The sequence below is a fragment of the Castor canadensis genome, chromosome 16 (assembly GCF_047511655.1).
Source record: "Castor canadensis chromosome 16, mCasCan1.hap1v2, whole genome shotgun sequence".
NCBI classification, from domain to species: domain Eukaryota; kingdom Metazoa; phylum Chordata; class Mammalia; order Rodentia; family Castoridae; genus Castor; species Castor canadensis.
In genome coordinates this window covers 7247744-7263710 of record NC_133401.1, presented here as the reverse complement: position 1 = coordinate 7263710, position 15967 = coordinate 7247744, and the positions used below count along the sequence as shown (strand labels likewise).

At 55.3% G+C, this 15967-nt stretch overlaps 5 protein-coding genes across 10 annotated transcripts; 3 read left to right on the top strand and 2 right to left on the bottom strand.

The window, feature by feature from the left end:
* Positions 1-824: 824 nt before the first annotated feature.
* Hspb6 (heat shock protein family B (small) member 6) lies at positions 825-3123 on the top strand. Its single transcript, XM_020168672.2, has 3 exons — positions 825-1069; positions 1882-2004; positions 2094-3123. Exons 1-3 carry the CDS (start codon positions 872-874, stop codon positions 2259-2261), a joined length of 489 nt encoding a protein of 162 aa, XP_020024261.1. The 5' UTR covers positions 825-871; the 3' UTR covers positions 2262-3123.
* Positions 3124-3172: 49 nt separating this feature from the next.
* On the bottom strand, positions 3173-7512 carry Lin37 (lin-37 DREAM MuvB core complex component). 3 transcript variants are annotated; one of them, XM_020168660.2, is made up of 9 exons: positions 7290-7511; positions 5432-5507; positions 5225-5275; positions 4962-4991; positions 4796-4881; positions 4542-4708; positions 3651-3791; positions 3390-3463; positions 3173-3305 (listed from the first exon to the last, which is right to left on the bottom strand). In XM_020168660.2, exons 1-9 carry the CDS (start codon positions 7321-7323, stop codon positions 3224-3226), a joined length of 741 nt encoding a protein of 246 aa, XP_020024249.1. In that variant the 5' UTR covers positions 7324-7511; the 3' UTR covers positions 3173-3223. The 3 variants fall into 3 exon arrangements, with proteins under 3 accessions (XP_020024249.1, XP_073913063.1, XP_073913064.1); XM_074056962.1 differs by lacking the exon at positions 4962-4991 and having other exon boundaries at positions 7290-7512; XM_074056963.1 differs by lacking the exon at positions 5225-5275 and having other exon boundaries at positions 7290-7512.
* A 2034-nt stretch (positions 7513-9546) lies between these two features.
* Psenen (presenilin enhancer, gamma-secretase subunit) lies at positions 9547-10899 on the bottom strand. 3 transcript variants are annotated; one of them, XM_020168001.2, is made up of 4 exons: positions 10739-10899; positions 10463-10606; positions 9979-10083; positions 9547-9816 (listed from the first exon to the last, which is right to left on the bottom strand). In XM_020168001.2, exons 2-4 carry the CDS (start codon positions 10521-10523, stop codon positions 9677-9679), a joined length of 306 nt encoding a protein of 101 aa, XP_020023590.1. In that variant the 5' UTR covers positions 10524-10606; positions 10739-10899; the 3' UTR covers positions 9547-9676. The 3 variants fall into 3 exon arrangements, with proteins under 3 accessions (XP_020023590.1, XP_020023604.1, XP_020023597.1); XM_020168015.2 differs by having other exon boundaries at positions 10463-10554; positions 10739-10897; XM_020168008.2 differs by having other exon boundaries at positions 10463-10625; positions 10739-10895.
* Positions 10900-10952: 53 nt separating this feature from the next.
* On the top strand, positions 10953-13335 carry U2af1l4 (U2 small nuclear RNA auxiliary factor 1 like 4). Of its 2 annotated transcripts, none has more exons than XM_074058586.1 (8): positions 10953-11089; positions 11229-11316; positions 11686-11752; positions 11840-11859; positions 11964-12062; positions 12231-12364; positions 12473-12568; positions 13052-13335. In XM_074058586.1, the coding sequence occupies exons 1-8, from the start codon at positions 11046-11048 to the stop codon at positions 13134-13136; spliced, it is 633 nt and encodes a 210-aa protein (XP_073914687.1). In that variant the 5' UTR covers positions 10953-11045; the 3' UTR covers positions 13137-13335. The 2 variants fall into 2 exon arrangements, with proteins under 2 accessions (XP_073914687.1, XP_073914685.1); XM_074058584.1 differs by having other exon boundaries at positions 10954-11089; positions 11840-11889.
* Positions 13336-14212: 877 nt separating this feature from the next.
* Positions 14213-15585, top strand: Igflr1 (IGF like family receptor 1). Its single transcript, XM_020168555.2, is given in 4 exon segments — positions 14213-14369; positions 14763-15194; positions 15280-15310; positions 15312-15585. Coding segments are annotated over 4 exon segments (894 nt in total).
* Positions 15586-15967: the final 382 nt, after the last annotated feature.

Below are 15967 nucleotides of genomic sequence, written 5' to 3'. Positions count from 1 at the left end.
TCCTGCAGTCCTGATTTCTAATCGTCTCTCCTGGTGGCTGCAGGACATCTGTTCCGGATCCAGTCTACAGTTCTACTCGTTGCTGGGGCAATCAGGGAGTCTGTCTCCTCTTTAACAGCCATCCCTCATCAGTTCGGCTAGCCAGTCTGTCTTGATGGTTACCTAACCTCTTCCCTCTAGCCGCAGTAGCAGCTGGCTGTACTACTTGCCAGGCCTGGGCTCCTGGCCCAGGTAGTGGGATCAAAATGAGCTATTTTGGGCCCTGACGCGCAGCCCTTTAGGGGCCAGCCTGCAGTGTTCATGCTCACGCCCCCTGGCCGCTGTGCACCCGAGGCTGAGTCAGAAGCACAGAATTAGGCCTGACCTGCAGGGGAGCTGGGCCCTAGGCCCGGTGGAAGATGGGGGTAGGGTCTGTTTTGTGTCCTCCTGACAGCCTGGCCTGGCAACTGCATTCTCCAGAAATCTGCTCCTAAGACCTCTGCGTCATCCTCAGGATTGCCAGTGGAGCGAGGGTGGATTAAGGGGACTGAGAACAATTTGGGGGGACTTCTCCGGCCCTGAGTTCCATCTGCCACGTTATTTTCTCTACACCCGCAATGATCAGCCTCCTTGCCTTAGTTTCCGTTCCAGGAAATTGAAAAAAATCTTAGTGATATTGCCCTGGCGTCCGTTTCCAGGCATCCAGCAGGCGCTTAATAAATGGCCAAGTCATTATTGGGGTTTCTATATAAGGCTCTACTAATGGCCAAGACTGGCCACGATCCCAGTGTTCCCGGGAGGCCCGCCGAGGGGGCCGGCACAGGGCGCACTATAAATCCGCGGCTGCGCAGGAAGGGGCATTGCGGGCGCTGGGCGGCGGCGGAGCAGCAGGATGGAGATCCCGGTGCCTGTGCAGCCGTCTTGGCTGCGCCGCGCTTCGGCTCCGTTGCCGGGACTTTCCGCCCCGGGACGGCTCTTCGACCAGCGCTTCGGCGAGGGGCTGCTGGAGGCTGAGCTGGCTGCGCTCTGCCCTGCGGCGATCGCCCCCTACTACCTGCGCGCCCCCAGTGTGGCGCTGCCCACCGCCCAGGTGCCAGGCCTGGGGGAGGGACAACTCGCTAAGGCTGGACTGGGTCACCCTGAGAGGGCTGCGTGAATGTCCGCTGACTTTGAGCCGAGGGGCTCCTGGAGGAGGGGGTATCAGAGAGGCCGGTTACTGAAGCGGGTGGGGAGGTCCCTGTCGCTCTGAAGGGGTCTTCTAGCTCTGCGGAGAACGGAAGGGCTGGGTCACTTCAGAGGGAGTCTTGATGACTCTAAAGGAGACTGGTGACCCAGGGAAACTGGAGGAAAGGGCGGGCGGTGACTCCTGTAGGGGTGTTCTGTTAATGCTGGGGAAGATTTGGAGCCTGGTGACACCGTGTGTCCTGGACAGGAAGAAAGATACTGTGACTTAGGAGTCCTGGCCACCCTGAAGCGGGGAAGGTACCAGTAACTGCAGGGGGCGCAGGAGGCCCCGTGACCCCAGGACTCTGGAGGCTAGGGAGAGAGGCCTTTGGCGATTGCTGGCGGGAGTGGGGAATAAAGGTCCTCAGGGCGGGGGCACGGCGACTGCCGAGTCACCGGGGGAGGGACAAGCTTGCTCACCGTGTGCAGGCGGAGGTCCCTGACCTTGCAGGGGAAGGGAGTCTCACTGCCCTGTGTGAGCGAGAGGGGGATCCAGTGATTTCAGGCATAGGTAGGATCCCAGTTAACGTAGATGAAGAGGTCCTGGTAACTCAGTAGGGAAGAGGTCGGATGCCCCAGGTTTGGAGCCAGACTTGTCCTTAGCACCAAAACCGACGGGCCTGGGGCCTTGCCAGGTTCCTGCTGGATGACAGTCCCTCTTACGCCTGCTGTGCGCAGGTGCCGACGGACCCCGGCCACTTCTCGGTGTTGCTGGACGTGAAGCACTTCGCGCCGGAGGAAATCGCCGTCAAGGTGGTAGGCGAACACGTCGAGGTGCACGCGCGCCACGAGGAGCGCCCGGTGAGCCCGCGGGCGGGGCGGGCGCGCGCAGGGGGGAGGGGAGGATCTGCGGTTAGGGAAGGGTGGGCTCAAGGCCCTCTCCCCTCCAGGATGAGCACGGATTCATCGCGCGCGAGTTCCACCGCCGCTACCGCTTGCCATCCGGTGTGGACCCAGCCGCCGTGACCTCGGCGCTGTCTCCAGAAGGCGTCCTGTCCATCCAGGCGGCACCGGCGTCAGCCCAGGCCCCACTACCGCCACCGGCTGCCGCTAAGTAGAGGGGTTCGGGCACGCCAGAACCCCGGGAGACGCTTCAGGTTCCCTCTTTAAGAAGCCTATCTGACTCCGCCCGGCCAGAAGTGACGAGCGCGCCAAGACAGTCCCTCCCACCCAAACCAAAATCCTGCCCTGACCCCTTCACTCCAGACCCAGGTTTGACGACCTAGCTCTCACACCCGCTCCAGCTTTCAGGACCACTCCTACCTTTGAGTTCCAACTCGAGCACTGCCCTCACCTCTGATCGGATCCACCCCCCCTTTCTGGGCTTGTATCCCGACTCAGAACTCCCTCCTGCATTGCCTTTGACTCCTATGAAAACATACCATATCGCATATTCACTTCATCCCCACTCTGACATCAGATGTGGTATAGACAGCCCTGCCCAAATTTCAGGTTCCTCAGGACATAACCCCCCCCCCTACACACACACCTCCCCCAACCCCAAATGTCCCAGGGCTGCAGGGATCTCCCACTCCACAGCGCCCAGGCCTGGTCCCCAAGGATCCTTTTCCTGGATGCAGACACTCCACTGCCTCCAGCCCATTTTCTGATCTTAAACCCCAGCCAGACACCCAGACTCTTGAACCCTTTACTGACATCCATCAGTAAAGGGACATCGATCCTAGGCCAATCAGGACCCCCAATCTTAAACTGTAGAGGCACCCCTCTAAAACTCCCCAGACTTTACAGATGTGCTAGGCCCCTCCCCAATCAACCAGAATTCCCAGGTCTCAGGCCAGATATCCTAGGCAGCCTGCTGACTACACTCCTCATCCTTCAAGATCCAACCAAGCAGCGATGCTTTCATTCCTACATCCTTGCTCCCTGTCACCTCACTGCCCAATAAATGCTAGACCTGTGCCAAGTGCTTTATGACTGGCCAGGAAGGAGGGGCGGGAGCACGGACCAGTGTGGGGGCAAGGTGTGTTTATTTGGGTGGAAGGAAGGGGAACCCGGAACATCACTGCCGGTCGTACATCTCCCGTAGGATCTTCATGCTTTCTGAGTAACGGAGCTGGTTCCGATGAGACGCCTCCTTCCACCTGGGGGCGTGAGTGGGAGAGGTCTCAGCTATCGCAAGCACGGTCATGGGAGGGGCAAGCCAGAGAGCCCCCCCCCCCGCTCACCTCTGCCGGATGCGTTTCCAGCGCTGCATGTTGCGAAAGATGAGTGTGGAGAGGGAAGGTTCGGGCTCAGAGGGCTGTGTGGACAGAGAGGCCAGGCTGGATGGCCATGCCTGACCTAGGGGCCAGGGCTCCCCCCTCACTCACGAGGTCAGGGAGCTCCACCTTCGCAGGGTGAGCAAGTCTGTCCCCACCCCCCCACGGTCAGGGACTCCATAGTTAGCAGGCCCTGCTCCCTGCCTTGGGCCAGCCTCCTGTACCCACCTCATCCTCTTGGGTGCCCCGGGTCTCAGGCTGCAGCGGCGATGGAATGCGGGATCGGCAGGCATCTCCTGGTGGTCCCGGGGCCGTGGGTGGAGGGAGCTTATACACATCCTGACTCTTGCTGTTGGTGACCTCTGAACCCTGAAGGCACAGGGGTCCCAAATCAGGCCCAAGAGAGTCAGTGTGGAGGGCTGGGGGAGGCATTTCACCCCTCCTGCCTTTCCGGGTCCTGCCTGTCCCTCCAGCAACAGACCTGAGGGGCTCATGGAGAAACCCATACTTGGTGGAGTTATATCTGATGGGCAGAGACCTTACCTGCCTGCCCCAGGAACCCCTATCTATACCTGTCAGCCCAGGAGGGTTCATGTCCACCTGCTGGGGAATTGTCTAGGGGGTCATGTCTGTGTCCCCTAGAGACTGCCATCACTCCCCATGGCCAGATGGCCAAGTCTGATCTTGGTGGTTGGAAAGACCATATATGTCATATGTGTCTGTCTTGGGGATCCCTGCCTACCCTCCTCTCAGGCCAGATGACTTACACCCCCCATCCATCCCTATGCAGCCCAGACAGTCCCCATCTGCTCATTTAGGCCACACCTGATAGCCACTCTGTCTGCACTAATGAGCCCTGTCCAGCTCCTAACCTTCAAAGTTATGTCTCCCTACCCAGGGAACCCTGTTCCCTCTCCCCCAAGGGAGGTCTGCCCTAAGGACCTCCAACCACACCCCTAAGGGGGCACAGCTGTACACTCTACTTGACTAAACATTCATTGTGGAGACACAGGGACCTGTGCCTGTCTGCCACTAGCTTGAGGGGAGGGGAGGGTCCCTTGAGACCACTGACCCACTGCCCTCCCTAGTGGCTGGGCTGTCTCCCACCACCCATCCCACCTCCTCGTCCTCTGGCAGTGGGGGCAGTGGTGAGCCGGGTGAGCGTTCCCGCTCCCGCATTGACGGGCTGTTGCGCATCCAGGCTCGGCAGATCGGGTACAGAGGTGTATTCTCACTGAACTGGGCCAAGTCCACACTCCGGTCAAACAGCTTGATCACATATGTGTCTGGGGTGGTGGGGGTGGGAGGGAAGTGAGCACCCTCATGTAGCCCCCTGGCTCCTTGCCCACCCTCCAGAGCCACTGTCTACTCACTGGATCGCTGAGGCCCTCCCTCAGCCAGCCCATCATCCATCTCCCTCCTCTTCTTCCTCCGCTGGTGGGGGAAGCGGGCAGATGGCCTGTGTGGGGAGGGGACATGTTAGAACCAGTGTGGGATCTGGGAATCTCTTCTCAGCTGGCTGCGGTCCTGCCACCTTACCTTTTGCCAGTGGCTGCGATGGAGCAATCCCTGTGGGAGGAGACAGAACAATAGCAGGGTGACCTTCAGGCAAATGCCTGATTGAGCCCTGCCACCAACGGCACGTTGGGGATACAGGGCCCTGTGGCACCTGAGCTGCTTCTGCTTCAGGTCTTTGCACAAGTAAGTGGTTTGGGCTGTGATGAATAAGCACGTGACCACATGACAGGGGACAGGGCTTGGATGAAGGAAACTATTGTCCAGATCCCACCGGAACACCTTACTTGTTGTGGGTATCCGAGGGGGTTTTCCCGGCTTCCTCATCCAGACGCTCCCTGGTAGCAGAAGAGAACTGTGGGCTCAGGACGCCAAGGGCCCAGAGTGGGACAACCAGGAGTAGCTTCCCTGTGAGACACCTTTCTCCTCTGGGGTCCCACCCACACCTACCCAGGGCTCCCAGCCCTTTGAACCCAGCTGGAGCAGGTCCCAACCTGTCCATGTGACTCTTCTCCAGCAGACACTGCAGGACAGCATCCAGTTGGTTCCGGGCTTTGACCATTTCCAGCTCTGGGGGAGAGGGTGCCAAGTGGGAGTCAGCTCTGTGTGTATATTCTCCCCCTCGGCCAATTCCATGGCTGGGCCTAAGCATGATGAAAGGTGCACAGGCAGGCACCAGAAGACACAGAAATGCCCAGCATTGCTCAGAGTTAGGCTAAAGACAGGGGTGGCGTAACTGAGACTGAAGCAAAGAGTCTTGGGCAGGAGCCAAAAGTATGGATGGTGCCGGCATCTCTGTCCTCAGACTTGGCTTCTCTCCTGAACCCCAACTTGGAGATCCCATAGTCTCCACGAGTTCCTCTGGACATCCCACAGGCTCTTTCCATTGGGTCCTGCACTGACCTCTGTGTCTCTCTAAACCTACCCTTCTTCCTGCACCCCGCCCCCCAGGAAGGGTGACCCTACTGTCCCCATTCACTGGCCTTACCATGGAAACATCTCTCCCTCCCGTCTCACCCCACTAACCCCATGGCCTCTCTCCTTAGCCTCCTGAGTGTTTCTCCCACCTACCACCTCCCTACCCTGCTCATCCTGGTCATGTCCTTTTCTCCCCCTGACTCCTAGCCTCAGCCTCCCCTTCTGATCCACTCTCAATAAGGTGACCAGGGAGAATCTTCCTAAAAAACTCAAACTGGCCCTGATCGTCCTCTAGGACTCCACAGTCCTGGTGCTCTCAGCCCTTTCCCCCAACCCCATTTGTGGTCAGGCCCCCTTTGCTTTTCCACTCAATTTGTTTTTGGCATTTTGGGGCATCTTTACTAATTCACTCCTTGGGGCAAACACCTCCCCTGGGATACCCATTTCCCTCAGAGCAAAAGCTGAACTTCTCACCTGATCACACAAGATCTGTCTTCCTCCCCGATCATCTCTGCCTCCATTTCCTCACTCTGCCAGCCTTACTGCCCTCCTGCTATTGCTGCCACTTTGGGACTTTTTTGAGGCTATTTCTTTTGTTCGGCTGGCCTTTGTCTGTCTTATGTCCCTCACATAGCCTCGCGTGTCTGTCGCTCATTTGCCCCACTCCTGACCTCCTTACCTTTTCCTGCCTTGCTTTTTTTTTTTTTAATTTAAAATTTAAGAGGTAGGGTCTTTGCTGTGTTGTCTAGGCAGGCCCTGAAATCCTGAGTTCAAGCAATTCTCCTGCTTCAACCTCCCCATAGCTATTAACTACAGGGGCTACTGCTCCCGAGTCTGGTCTTATTTATTTATTTACAGTGCTGAGGATGGAATCCTCAGCTGCTAGGCGAGGGCATTACCACTGAGTTCCAGCTCAGTCTTATTTTAATAACTCTTAACTCATCTAACATCCAGCATCATTTCGTTACCATCTTTTTGTTTGGATTCCATGCACTCCAACCCCCTCCCCGAGCCCGTAGCATGCCAGTCTTGGGTCCCCATCTGCCTAAGCTTAGTTCCCATAGCACTTCCTACGTTTTAGGATTACTGGAATATAGTGATTTTCAGGTTCATGGCGCAATGCTCACTCATGACCACTGCGGAAAACGGAGAAACTGAGGTGGGACAATAAAAGGTTCCTTCTCAGAATTGCGGGCTTTGGACTCCCATGTCTCAAAGCACCATACTGCCTGAATCACCACCATTCAATCTCAAAGCTACTTGGAGCGCAGCCGGGAAGGTGTGAAGGTGGCAAGCAAACGCTGATGCCTGGCACACATAGCGGTTGTCAGACCGGCTGCAGGGAGAAGTTAGGAAATCCACCTTTTCGCGATCGCCCGTCTACCCTGATCGGCCGGGTGCTCCCCAACAGGCCCCCGACTTCGGGGTTCTCACCTGATTTCTCCACCTTCACCTTCACCGGGAACATGGTTTGAATCCGAGGTCCGTTCTAGCTGGGTCAAAAAAGCGCAAAGTAGCTGAGGGTTACCAACCGAGGCTGGAGGCGGGCAGGGAGAGGCGAACGCCAAACTTGCGTACAGCTGGACCTCCGGCCTGAGCAATGTCCAGCAGCGACTGCCGCCGCAGCCGCCACCCTCCTTCTTCCCCTCTGTGGGCGGGCCCCTTCAGCAGCCGCTTGTTCCCATTAGTCAGTGAGGTCGTCAATCTTATTCCCTGGCCAATTGACAGCTGCCGCCAGCGGCTCCCAGCCTGACGTCCACCTTCCGGGCCCCGTTTCCGGAAACAAACCAACGACAGCCCAGGGCGCTTTCTGGGAGATGTAGTTCTAGCTTCCCCCCAAGCCTCGCCTGCCAGTGCCGCACCCCGCTCGGTGGGAGAGGCTTCCGCACCGCTAGGCTTCCTGGGACCTGTAGTGTTAGGTTTGAGTAACACCAATTCAGCTATTTACAGGATTTAGCTAATCATGGGAGCCCCCAGTCCCTAAGAGGAAGTCTGTTGGTGTTAGACTGGGTCCCCTCTTATGGAGCACTTACAAGGGTCCAGCTGCCTGCTAATGTCTTTTGCAGGAACAACCTCATTCATTTAGCAAATACTTACTAAGTGTGCCAGACTCATCTAGGCAGTGGGGACACTGCAGTGAATAAAATAGACAAAAATCCGCCGGGCTCCGGTGGCTCACGCCTGTAATCCTAGCTACTTGGGAGGCTGAGATCAGGAAGACGGTGGTTGGAGGACAGCCCAGGCATAAATAGTTCGAGAAACCCTCTTCTCCAAAATAACCACAGCAAAAAATGGACTGGAGGCGTGGCTCAAGCAATAGAGCACCTGCTTTGGCAAAGCCTGAAGCCCTGACATCAAATCCCTGTCTATCAAAAAAAAAAAAAAAAAAAAAAATCCTTGCCCTAATGGAGCTCATCCTTTACAGGATGGAAGATGGGCAATAAACAAATAAGCACAACATTTTAAGTGAAATGTAAGAGGAACAAGAGTACAGTTTGAAAAAAATATAGAGATCATAGGAAGCATCAAGACAGGGATCGAAATTTTGAATAAGAAGGTCAGGGAAAGGGCTGGTGGAGTGGCTCAAGTGGTAGAGAGCCTGCCTAGCAAGTTCAGGCCTTGAGTTCAAATGCCAGTACCACCAAAACAAACAAACACAAAGAAAACAAAACAGAAAGGTCAAAGAAGTCTACTTTGAGAAAGCTCTTGAATATTTCTCTTTTGGTGGGACTGGGGTTTGAACTCAGGGCTTTGCTCTTGCAAAGCAGTCACTCTACCACTAGAGCCACGCCTTCAGTCTCCTTGAATGTTTCTACTGCTAAAACACCTCCTTCAGAGAATGAGAAACTTCCACTTACCACATACATCTTGCGCCAGGTAAATCCCAGGAGGTACATCACGATCAACAGTCTAATGAGAATACTAAGGTGCAGAGCAGGAAAGTCATGTTTTGTTTTGTTTATGGTGCTGGAGTTCAAACCCAGGGGTTCATGCATGTTAGGCAAGTGCTCTGCCACTGAGCTACATTCCCAGCCTAGAAAGTCATGTGGTTTTTGTGGTACTGGGGTTTGAACTCAGGGCCTACATCTTGAGCCATTCCACAAGCCCTTTTTTGTGATTTTTTTTTTTTTTTTTGGAGATAGGGTTTCTCAAACTATTTTTCGGAGACTGGCTTCAAACCTCTATCCTCTTGATCTCTGCCTCTTGAGTAGCCAGGATTATAGGTGTGAGCCACCAGTGCCTGGATGAAAGTCATGTTTTTTAATTCACAAGTATCAGTATAGGCTAGCAGCCCCCAGAAATGGAAGCATTATTCCATTCTTGGCTCCTCATCCTACTTCAGAGGGTTTTTTTATTTGTTTTGTTTTTTTCTTTTTTGCGGTACTGGAATTTGAACTCAGGGCCTACACTTCGAGCCACTCCACCAGCCCTTTTTTTGTGATGGGTTTTTTCGAGATAGGATCCCACAAACTTTTTGCAGGGGTTGGCTCTGAACTGCAGTCCTCCTGATCTCTGCCTCCTGAGTAGCTAGGATTACAGGCGTGAGCCCCCAGTGCCTGGTTTTCAGAGGGTTTTGAGTAGTAGTCAGTGGGGTGAAAATACATAGATTACATGAAGCACTAAGTTAAAACATTTACCCAGTAAATGTTTTGAATGATAATAACCTCCAAAAGATTCCAGGAAGACAATATTGAAAGTTAGTGTCCTTTATTGGGGCACATCAGCAGGAAAGATGGGAGATGGGTAGTCTCTGGGACTTGAGGGTGAGCTTACAGCCCACCCTGGGAGAAGGAGCAGGTCACCAGCCTGTGCAGAAGTTGTCAGGGGGTGCCCAGGGGTATGGTGAAGGAGAGGTAGTCCCCAAGGGCACCCCAGCGGGGCCGGTAGATCTGGAAGATGGTGATCCAGGTGCTGAGTGCAATTACCCAAAAGAGGAATCCCACGGCTGAGCGCCAGACATCTATAATGACGAACAGGAGCTAGGAGAGTTGGCCTCCAGCTGTTCTCTGGACAGCCCAGACCAATCCTTTCTTCTTTCCCACAGAGCTCCATCGGCATTTTAGAGCCTCCACCATCCGTTGCCACCACCCGCTGGCCTCCCTCATCCCTTTCCTGAACTCACAGCCTTTGATCTGGCTTTGCTCTGTATAGGCTGGCACAAGGAAGGCCTCTCTGAAGAACCAGAAGATGTTAACCAACCAGAGAAAAGGCAGGAATGCAAACCCACCTAAGGGGGGAAAAAAAAAATCCACGCTGGGTCACAAAGCAATGAGGATCTCCCCTAACTCCCACCTGGAAAACCCATTTGGAAGGTCCTCTCCCATATCCAAGTTCAACTGCAGATTTCTGCTGTCAGCGGCTCAGGGATCGTGGCTCCTCCCTGGAATCCAGGGATCTGATTCCTCAACCACCTCCTTTTCAGCCCCCAGGAGTCCAGTCCTCCCAACCACCCTCCTCTCTCGGGACCCAGAAGTGGAGGCCTGAGCTTCCTCCTTCCCTCAGGCCGAGAATCGGTGTCTCCAGCGGCTTTACCCCTCCGCCCGCTGCCTCAAGTGCTCTAATCCAGCCCTCTTTTCTTCCCCGGTACTCCAGGGAATCGGCCTTACCCAGGTAGTACTTCCGGCACAGGTTCAACTTCTCCTCATTGGACACTCGCTCCAAGTTCATAATTGCGCTAGAACCGGGTGGTCCCAAGGCTCTGAGGGGCAAGATCCAAGTGACAGGTGCAAGGATCACGAGCAACTCCGCCCCTGTCACGACACCGTAGACCTACGTTTATCAGTGGGCTTGGTGAATGGGGCATCCCCGCTCCCGTCAGCAAGTTGGCAGGGTTACGAAGCTCTTTGTATTTATTGGGCTACGTGGAAATATTCTCAACTCACCAGTGACGCTTATTCTCTCTGCCTTGGATGCCTTCGCTATTTTAAACTACGGACGTTTGCGTGAGACGCCTCAGGTTTCTGTGCAGTTTGTAGTCTCTTCTTTTTGGAGCGACAACACTGTACGCATGCGCGGTGGGGAACTCCAGCCGGTGTTTGCGTGGGAGGGCGGGGTCTCGTGCACGCATGCGCAGTAGGGAGTTTCTGAGCACGTGATAAGCCATGGGCTGCAGACATAAACTACACTTCCCAACGCTCCCAAGAAACGGAAGTGACGTAAGGAGAGGCGAGTTGGAGGGTTCGGGTAAAAATGGCTGAATATTTAGCTTCGATATTCGGGACTGAGAAGGACAAGTGAGAATGGGCGTGGGGAGTGGCCATTCGGGGAGCCGGGGCACTTGGGTCCTTGTTGGCGGGGTGGCTCGGGGCGGTGTTTCTGGGGTGTCCGGCCTCCCCGGCCCTCAGTTCACCTTTATCTTTGCACCTCTTCCAGGGTTAACTGCTCTTTTTACTTTAAGATCGGGGCCTGCCGGCACGGGGACCGGTGCTCCCGGCTTCACAACAAACCGACTTTCAGCCAGGTGAGACTCGGCACAGAGTGCCGCCGGCTAACGCCTCCCCACGCTCCCCCTTCTGCTATCCATCATTAGGGGTTCCACCTTTTCCGGGTTCCTAAGGCCCATCCTACTGCTAGGCTGCTTTCTGATGGAGACCTCTGTAGGCTCTTCTTCCAGGGTCTCGGCCACGCCCCCGTTCGTACAGACTAAGCCCCTGACTTGTCCATGGTCTCCAGGTCCTCCCACCTCTTGTTTCTTAGGGGCAAGCATCGCAAATAAACTCGTGAAGCTTAGGCCCCTCTGGTGCAGCTCTCAACCCCCAAACCTCATAACCACTTTGCATGCAGCCCTGCAGTCTGAGCTGAGGCCCCGCCCCTTTTAAATTCTGTTCAGACTATAGTGCTGCTCAACCTGTACCGGAATCCACAGAACACGGCCCAAACCGCAGACGGATCGCACTGTAAGTACAGGGAGCAAGCAGGGCAGGGGCAGGGCGGACAGTTCCCAGCAAGCCACTCCCTGATTCCACCCTGCGTCCCTCCTCCAGGTCACGTGAGCGACGTGGAGGTGCAGGAACACTATGATAACTTCTTTGAGGTGAGGGTTGGCAGGGGTAGCTGGGTTTTCTGTGCGCCGGGAGCTTAGCTGAGTTCCTCCCCTGTCTTCTGCAGGAGGTGTTCACAGAACTGCAGGAGAAGTATGGAGAGATTGAGGAGATGAATGTGTGCGACAACCTCGGAGACCACCTCGTTGGCAATGTCTACGTTAAGGTGCTTGTTCTCCCACCCCTTAGATGTGGAGGCATTTCAGTGCTTGATGGCCACGACTGAAACCTCACAGGTTGAGGTCCATCACTAAATCCAGTCCAGCCTTTGAGCTGCTAACCAGTCCCTTGAAGATCTGGAGTTCCACTGCTGACCCTGGCTTCTTTCCCTCAGTTCCGGCGGGAGGAAGATGCAGAGCGAGCAGTGGCTGAACTCAATAACCGCTGGTTCAATGGGCAGGCTGTGCATGCTGAGCTGTCTCCTGTCACCGACTTCCGGGAATCGTGCTGTCGGCAGTACGAGATGGGGTATGGTAACGCTAGGGTGGGGTGGGCACTTGGAGTTCCAAATTCTTCTGTGCGTGGTGGGGGTTGACCATGACAATGGCTTTCTCTATTCATCTGTCTTCTTCTTAGGGAATGTACCCGAGGTGGCTTCTGCAACTTCATGCACCTGCGACCCATATCCCGGAACCTCCGACGGCAGCTGTACGGGCGGGGACCCAGGCGCAGGTACCTCAGGACCAAGCTGCCCAGATTTCTTAGACCCTAAGACCCCTATTCCTTGAGATGAGCGTGATCCTAAGTCTAGTCATAGTGTCTCAAGACTCTTACACCCTAAGAATGTTCTTGAGATCTGTACCTAAGTCTCAACCCCTAAACTAGCCTGAACCCCAAATCCAAGAACAGCTGGGTACCAGTGGTTCACACCTGTGATCCTAAGCTACTCAGGAGGCAGAGATCAGGTGGATGGCAGTTGAGATGAGAAAGGGCTGGTGGAGTGGCTCAAGTGGTAGAATGCCTGTCTAGCAGTTATGAGGCTCTGTGTTCAAATTCCATTACCACCAAAAAAAAAAAAATAGCTTATACCTCCTATCCTGAGATGATGACCTCCTGGAACCCACCCTACCCCATCCCAGAGCAGAGAGCAGGCCTGGAGGATCTTTGTACCACTCCAAACTGTTCTAATCCAACTTTCTCCATTCCTGTCCTCAGGTCACCCCCAAGGTCCCATACTGGCCACCGTCCCCGAGAAAGAAACCGGCGACGCTCCCCGGACCACCGGCATGGCCGCTTCTGAGACCCTGACCCCCTTGCCCTTCAACCCTGACAGGCATAGATGTTCCTGGCCAGGCCCGCTTCACAGAGCCCCCTTCACTCTCCAGCCCCATCTTCCCCAAATTCTAGGGTTCCATAATGTAATCTATTCAACACAAGGACCTTCTTCAAGCAGCCCTCCTCTAATAAAGTCCCATGTTGTGAGTGGGGTTTTGTTGCCTGCCTGTGGGCTGTAGTTTCCTTTCACCTCTGCATATGCCAAAAAGCGGAAGCTTGTGTGTGTCTCAACCACAAGCTTGGCAGAGGAACTCCGGACGAGTCGTGAAAGAGGCTTGGGGCCCAGGTCTGTACTGATGGGGTGAAGCTGCCTTTACCTGAAAGCTCAGCTCTTCCACTTGAGGGTTCTTCTAGGGGAGATGCCAGGTTGTGGCAGGTTGGATGATTCCTAACACGGAAGAGATTAGGATTAGGAAGGGAGGGGAGGTGGTTGAGAGTCCAGTGGGAGTGCCCAGCAAGTTAGGGCTGGGTCCTTGAAGCCCATTTGAGCTGGGAGTCGCTAATACCTAACACTTACATTGAGTTTACTGTATGTCAGATACAGTTTTAAGTAGTCCTTTTTTCCTTCTTTCCTCTCCTTGTTTGTTTTCCACTATGTCGGGACCAGGCTGGCCTTGAATTCCTGGGCTCGAGTGAGCCACCTTAGCCTGGACTACAAGGGCACTACCAGGCTGATCTCTAAGCGCCTTATTTCTAATAAGTTCTGAATCCCCCATAACAGCCCTATGAGACAGGTGCTATTATCCTGTTTTAGGGATGGAAAAGGGAGGGTGGGAACACAAGGACATAGAAATAAGATGAATCCACGTAGTAGAAACCCTGAGTTTTCCTTAGCCATCTTGAGTCCTTGTGGGCCTGATAATAAGGGAGAAGTTGGGCTTGAGGCTGGGATAGATTGCGGGCTTTCAAAGGAGCCTTGGCATCCTGTACCCCCACATCCACTACTTCCTTCTTCCACTCTGGTTTCCTGGAAAGTGAGGCTGAGGTGCTGCGGTTGAAAATCCTGTGGTCTAGATCCCCGTGGCTGCAGGCCCTACCCAGATGGGGCCCAGACACCTCCTCCAGATGGCCTTGCTACTTGTGGCCCAGGCTGTGCTGCCAGAAGCCTCGCTGTACTGCATCCACCTTGAGTACTGGAGCCCTGATAACAAGTCCTGCCGAAGCTGTCTGGAGCTCTACGGGCCACCTCCCAGTCTGGGTGAGAAGTTGGTACTGGGTACATGCATCAATCCCGCAGGCGATATGGGGCGCTGGGGAGCCGCGGAAGGGGCGAGGTCTATGGGGTGCAGGACAGGGGCATTGGGAGGTAGGATAGGACAGGGATAGTAAGCCGAGTCTGTGCGGAAAGTTACTGCCGCAACCACGGGATGTGGTCTGTTGGTGGAAACAGTGGGCTTTATGTAGATGATCGTGTGTGGGCGGCACTGCTAGACAGCAGGCGGGGAGAAAGCAGAAGGCCAGTACCGAGGGCAAGGGCGAGGCCTTGTTAGAAGCGGAGGGCGGGACCTACTGGGAATAGGCACCAGCAAAGGACAGGCTAGCGAAGAGGGCCGGGCTGGGCAGCTCCACTGGAGTCGGGGTCTCTCACTAGACCACGAGTTCGAAGAAAACTGCGGGTTCGATGACTTCGGGAACAACTTGAGGCACCCGTTCAGAAAATGCTCTTCTGGGAAGTGCAACCCGGATGGCGCAGACCTATGTCATCCCTGCGGTGGAGGAGCCCTGGCCCGCACTCCCAGCTCACCAGCTGGCAGTCTTCCGTTCACAGCTGAGAGCAAGGATTCTCCACCTAGTGTTGCCCCACTCTTAGTGCTGGTTCTGTTCCTGATCTCCGCAGTGGCCCTCCTGCTCCCTTGGCAAAGGCTCAGGCACAAAGAAAACGCCTTCTCCTGGCCTGATGTGGCTTGTGGAGACTCGGATACCTACCCCTCCACCTCCTGGCGCTCATCCTCCCCACACGCCCTACAGGCCACCGACATAGAGAACCCGGGAAAGGTCCCTTTGCTTCCACTCCCCAGCAGGGGTGAGTAGGGGATGGGAAGTGCCCAGTAGGGACGGTGGCCTGGAAGGCTGCCCTTCCTCCCCTTACTCCTCCATGCGTCTTCCAGAGCTACCAAGTCTGGCGTCACAGCCCGTCACGCCTCTTGGAGGAGCTGATCATGCTGCTGGACCCTGAGCCTGGACCTGGTGGGAGCGTGACTTCTGGTACCACATGTCACCTAGCCGCAAGATACGGGCTGCCTGCTGCCTGGTCCACCTTCGCCGACTCACTGCGGCCCAATCACTCACCACTGCGGGCCCTGATTGAGATGGTGGTGGCAAGGGAGCCATCTGCCTCTCTAGGCCAGCTGGGCACTCACCTGGCCCAGCTAGGGCGGGAAGACGCACTGCATGTGCTGTCCAAGCTTGGCTGATCCAGGATGCAATGAACCTACTACTCAATAAAACAAGCTTCCGCATGAAGGGGATTTCTCGCAGTACAATCCTAATTGGACCAAGAAGACTCAATAGACATTCTCCCTCCGCCCCTTCCAATGTGCACCCATGACCACCCAGCCACCTGGGGACAGCTCCTTCACAGGCACTCAGACTTCACCAGGCTCTAAAGCCTTCCCAGACCCATTTACTTTGCATTCTGACTGATGGCCTTACCCACCGCATCAGGATGAATGGGACAAGGAGAAGCAGAGTTCCTACCTGCCCCTAGCACCATGTGCCCATGCATGGGTGAAGGCCACCTCTCCAAACATTGACAGACTTTATTGTGGGAGGGTTCCCGCCTGGGACCCCACCCTC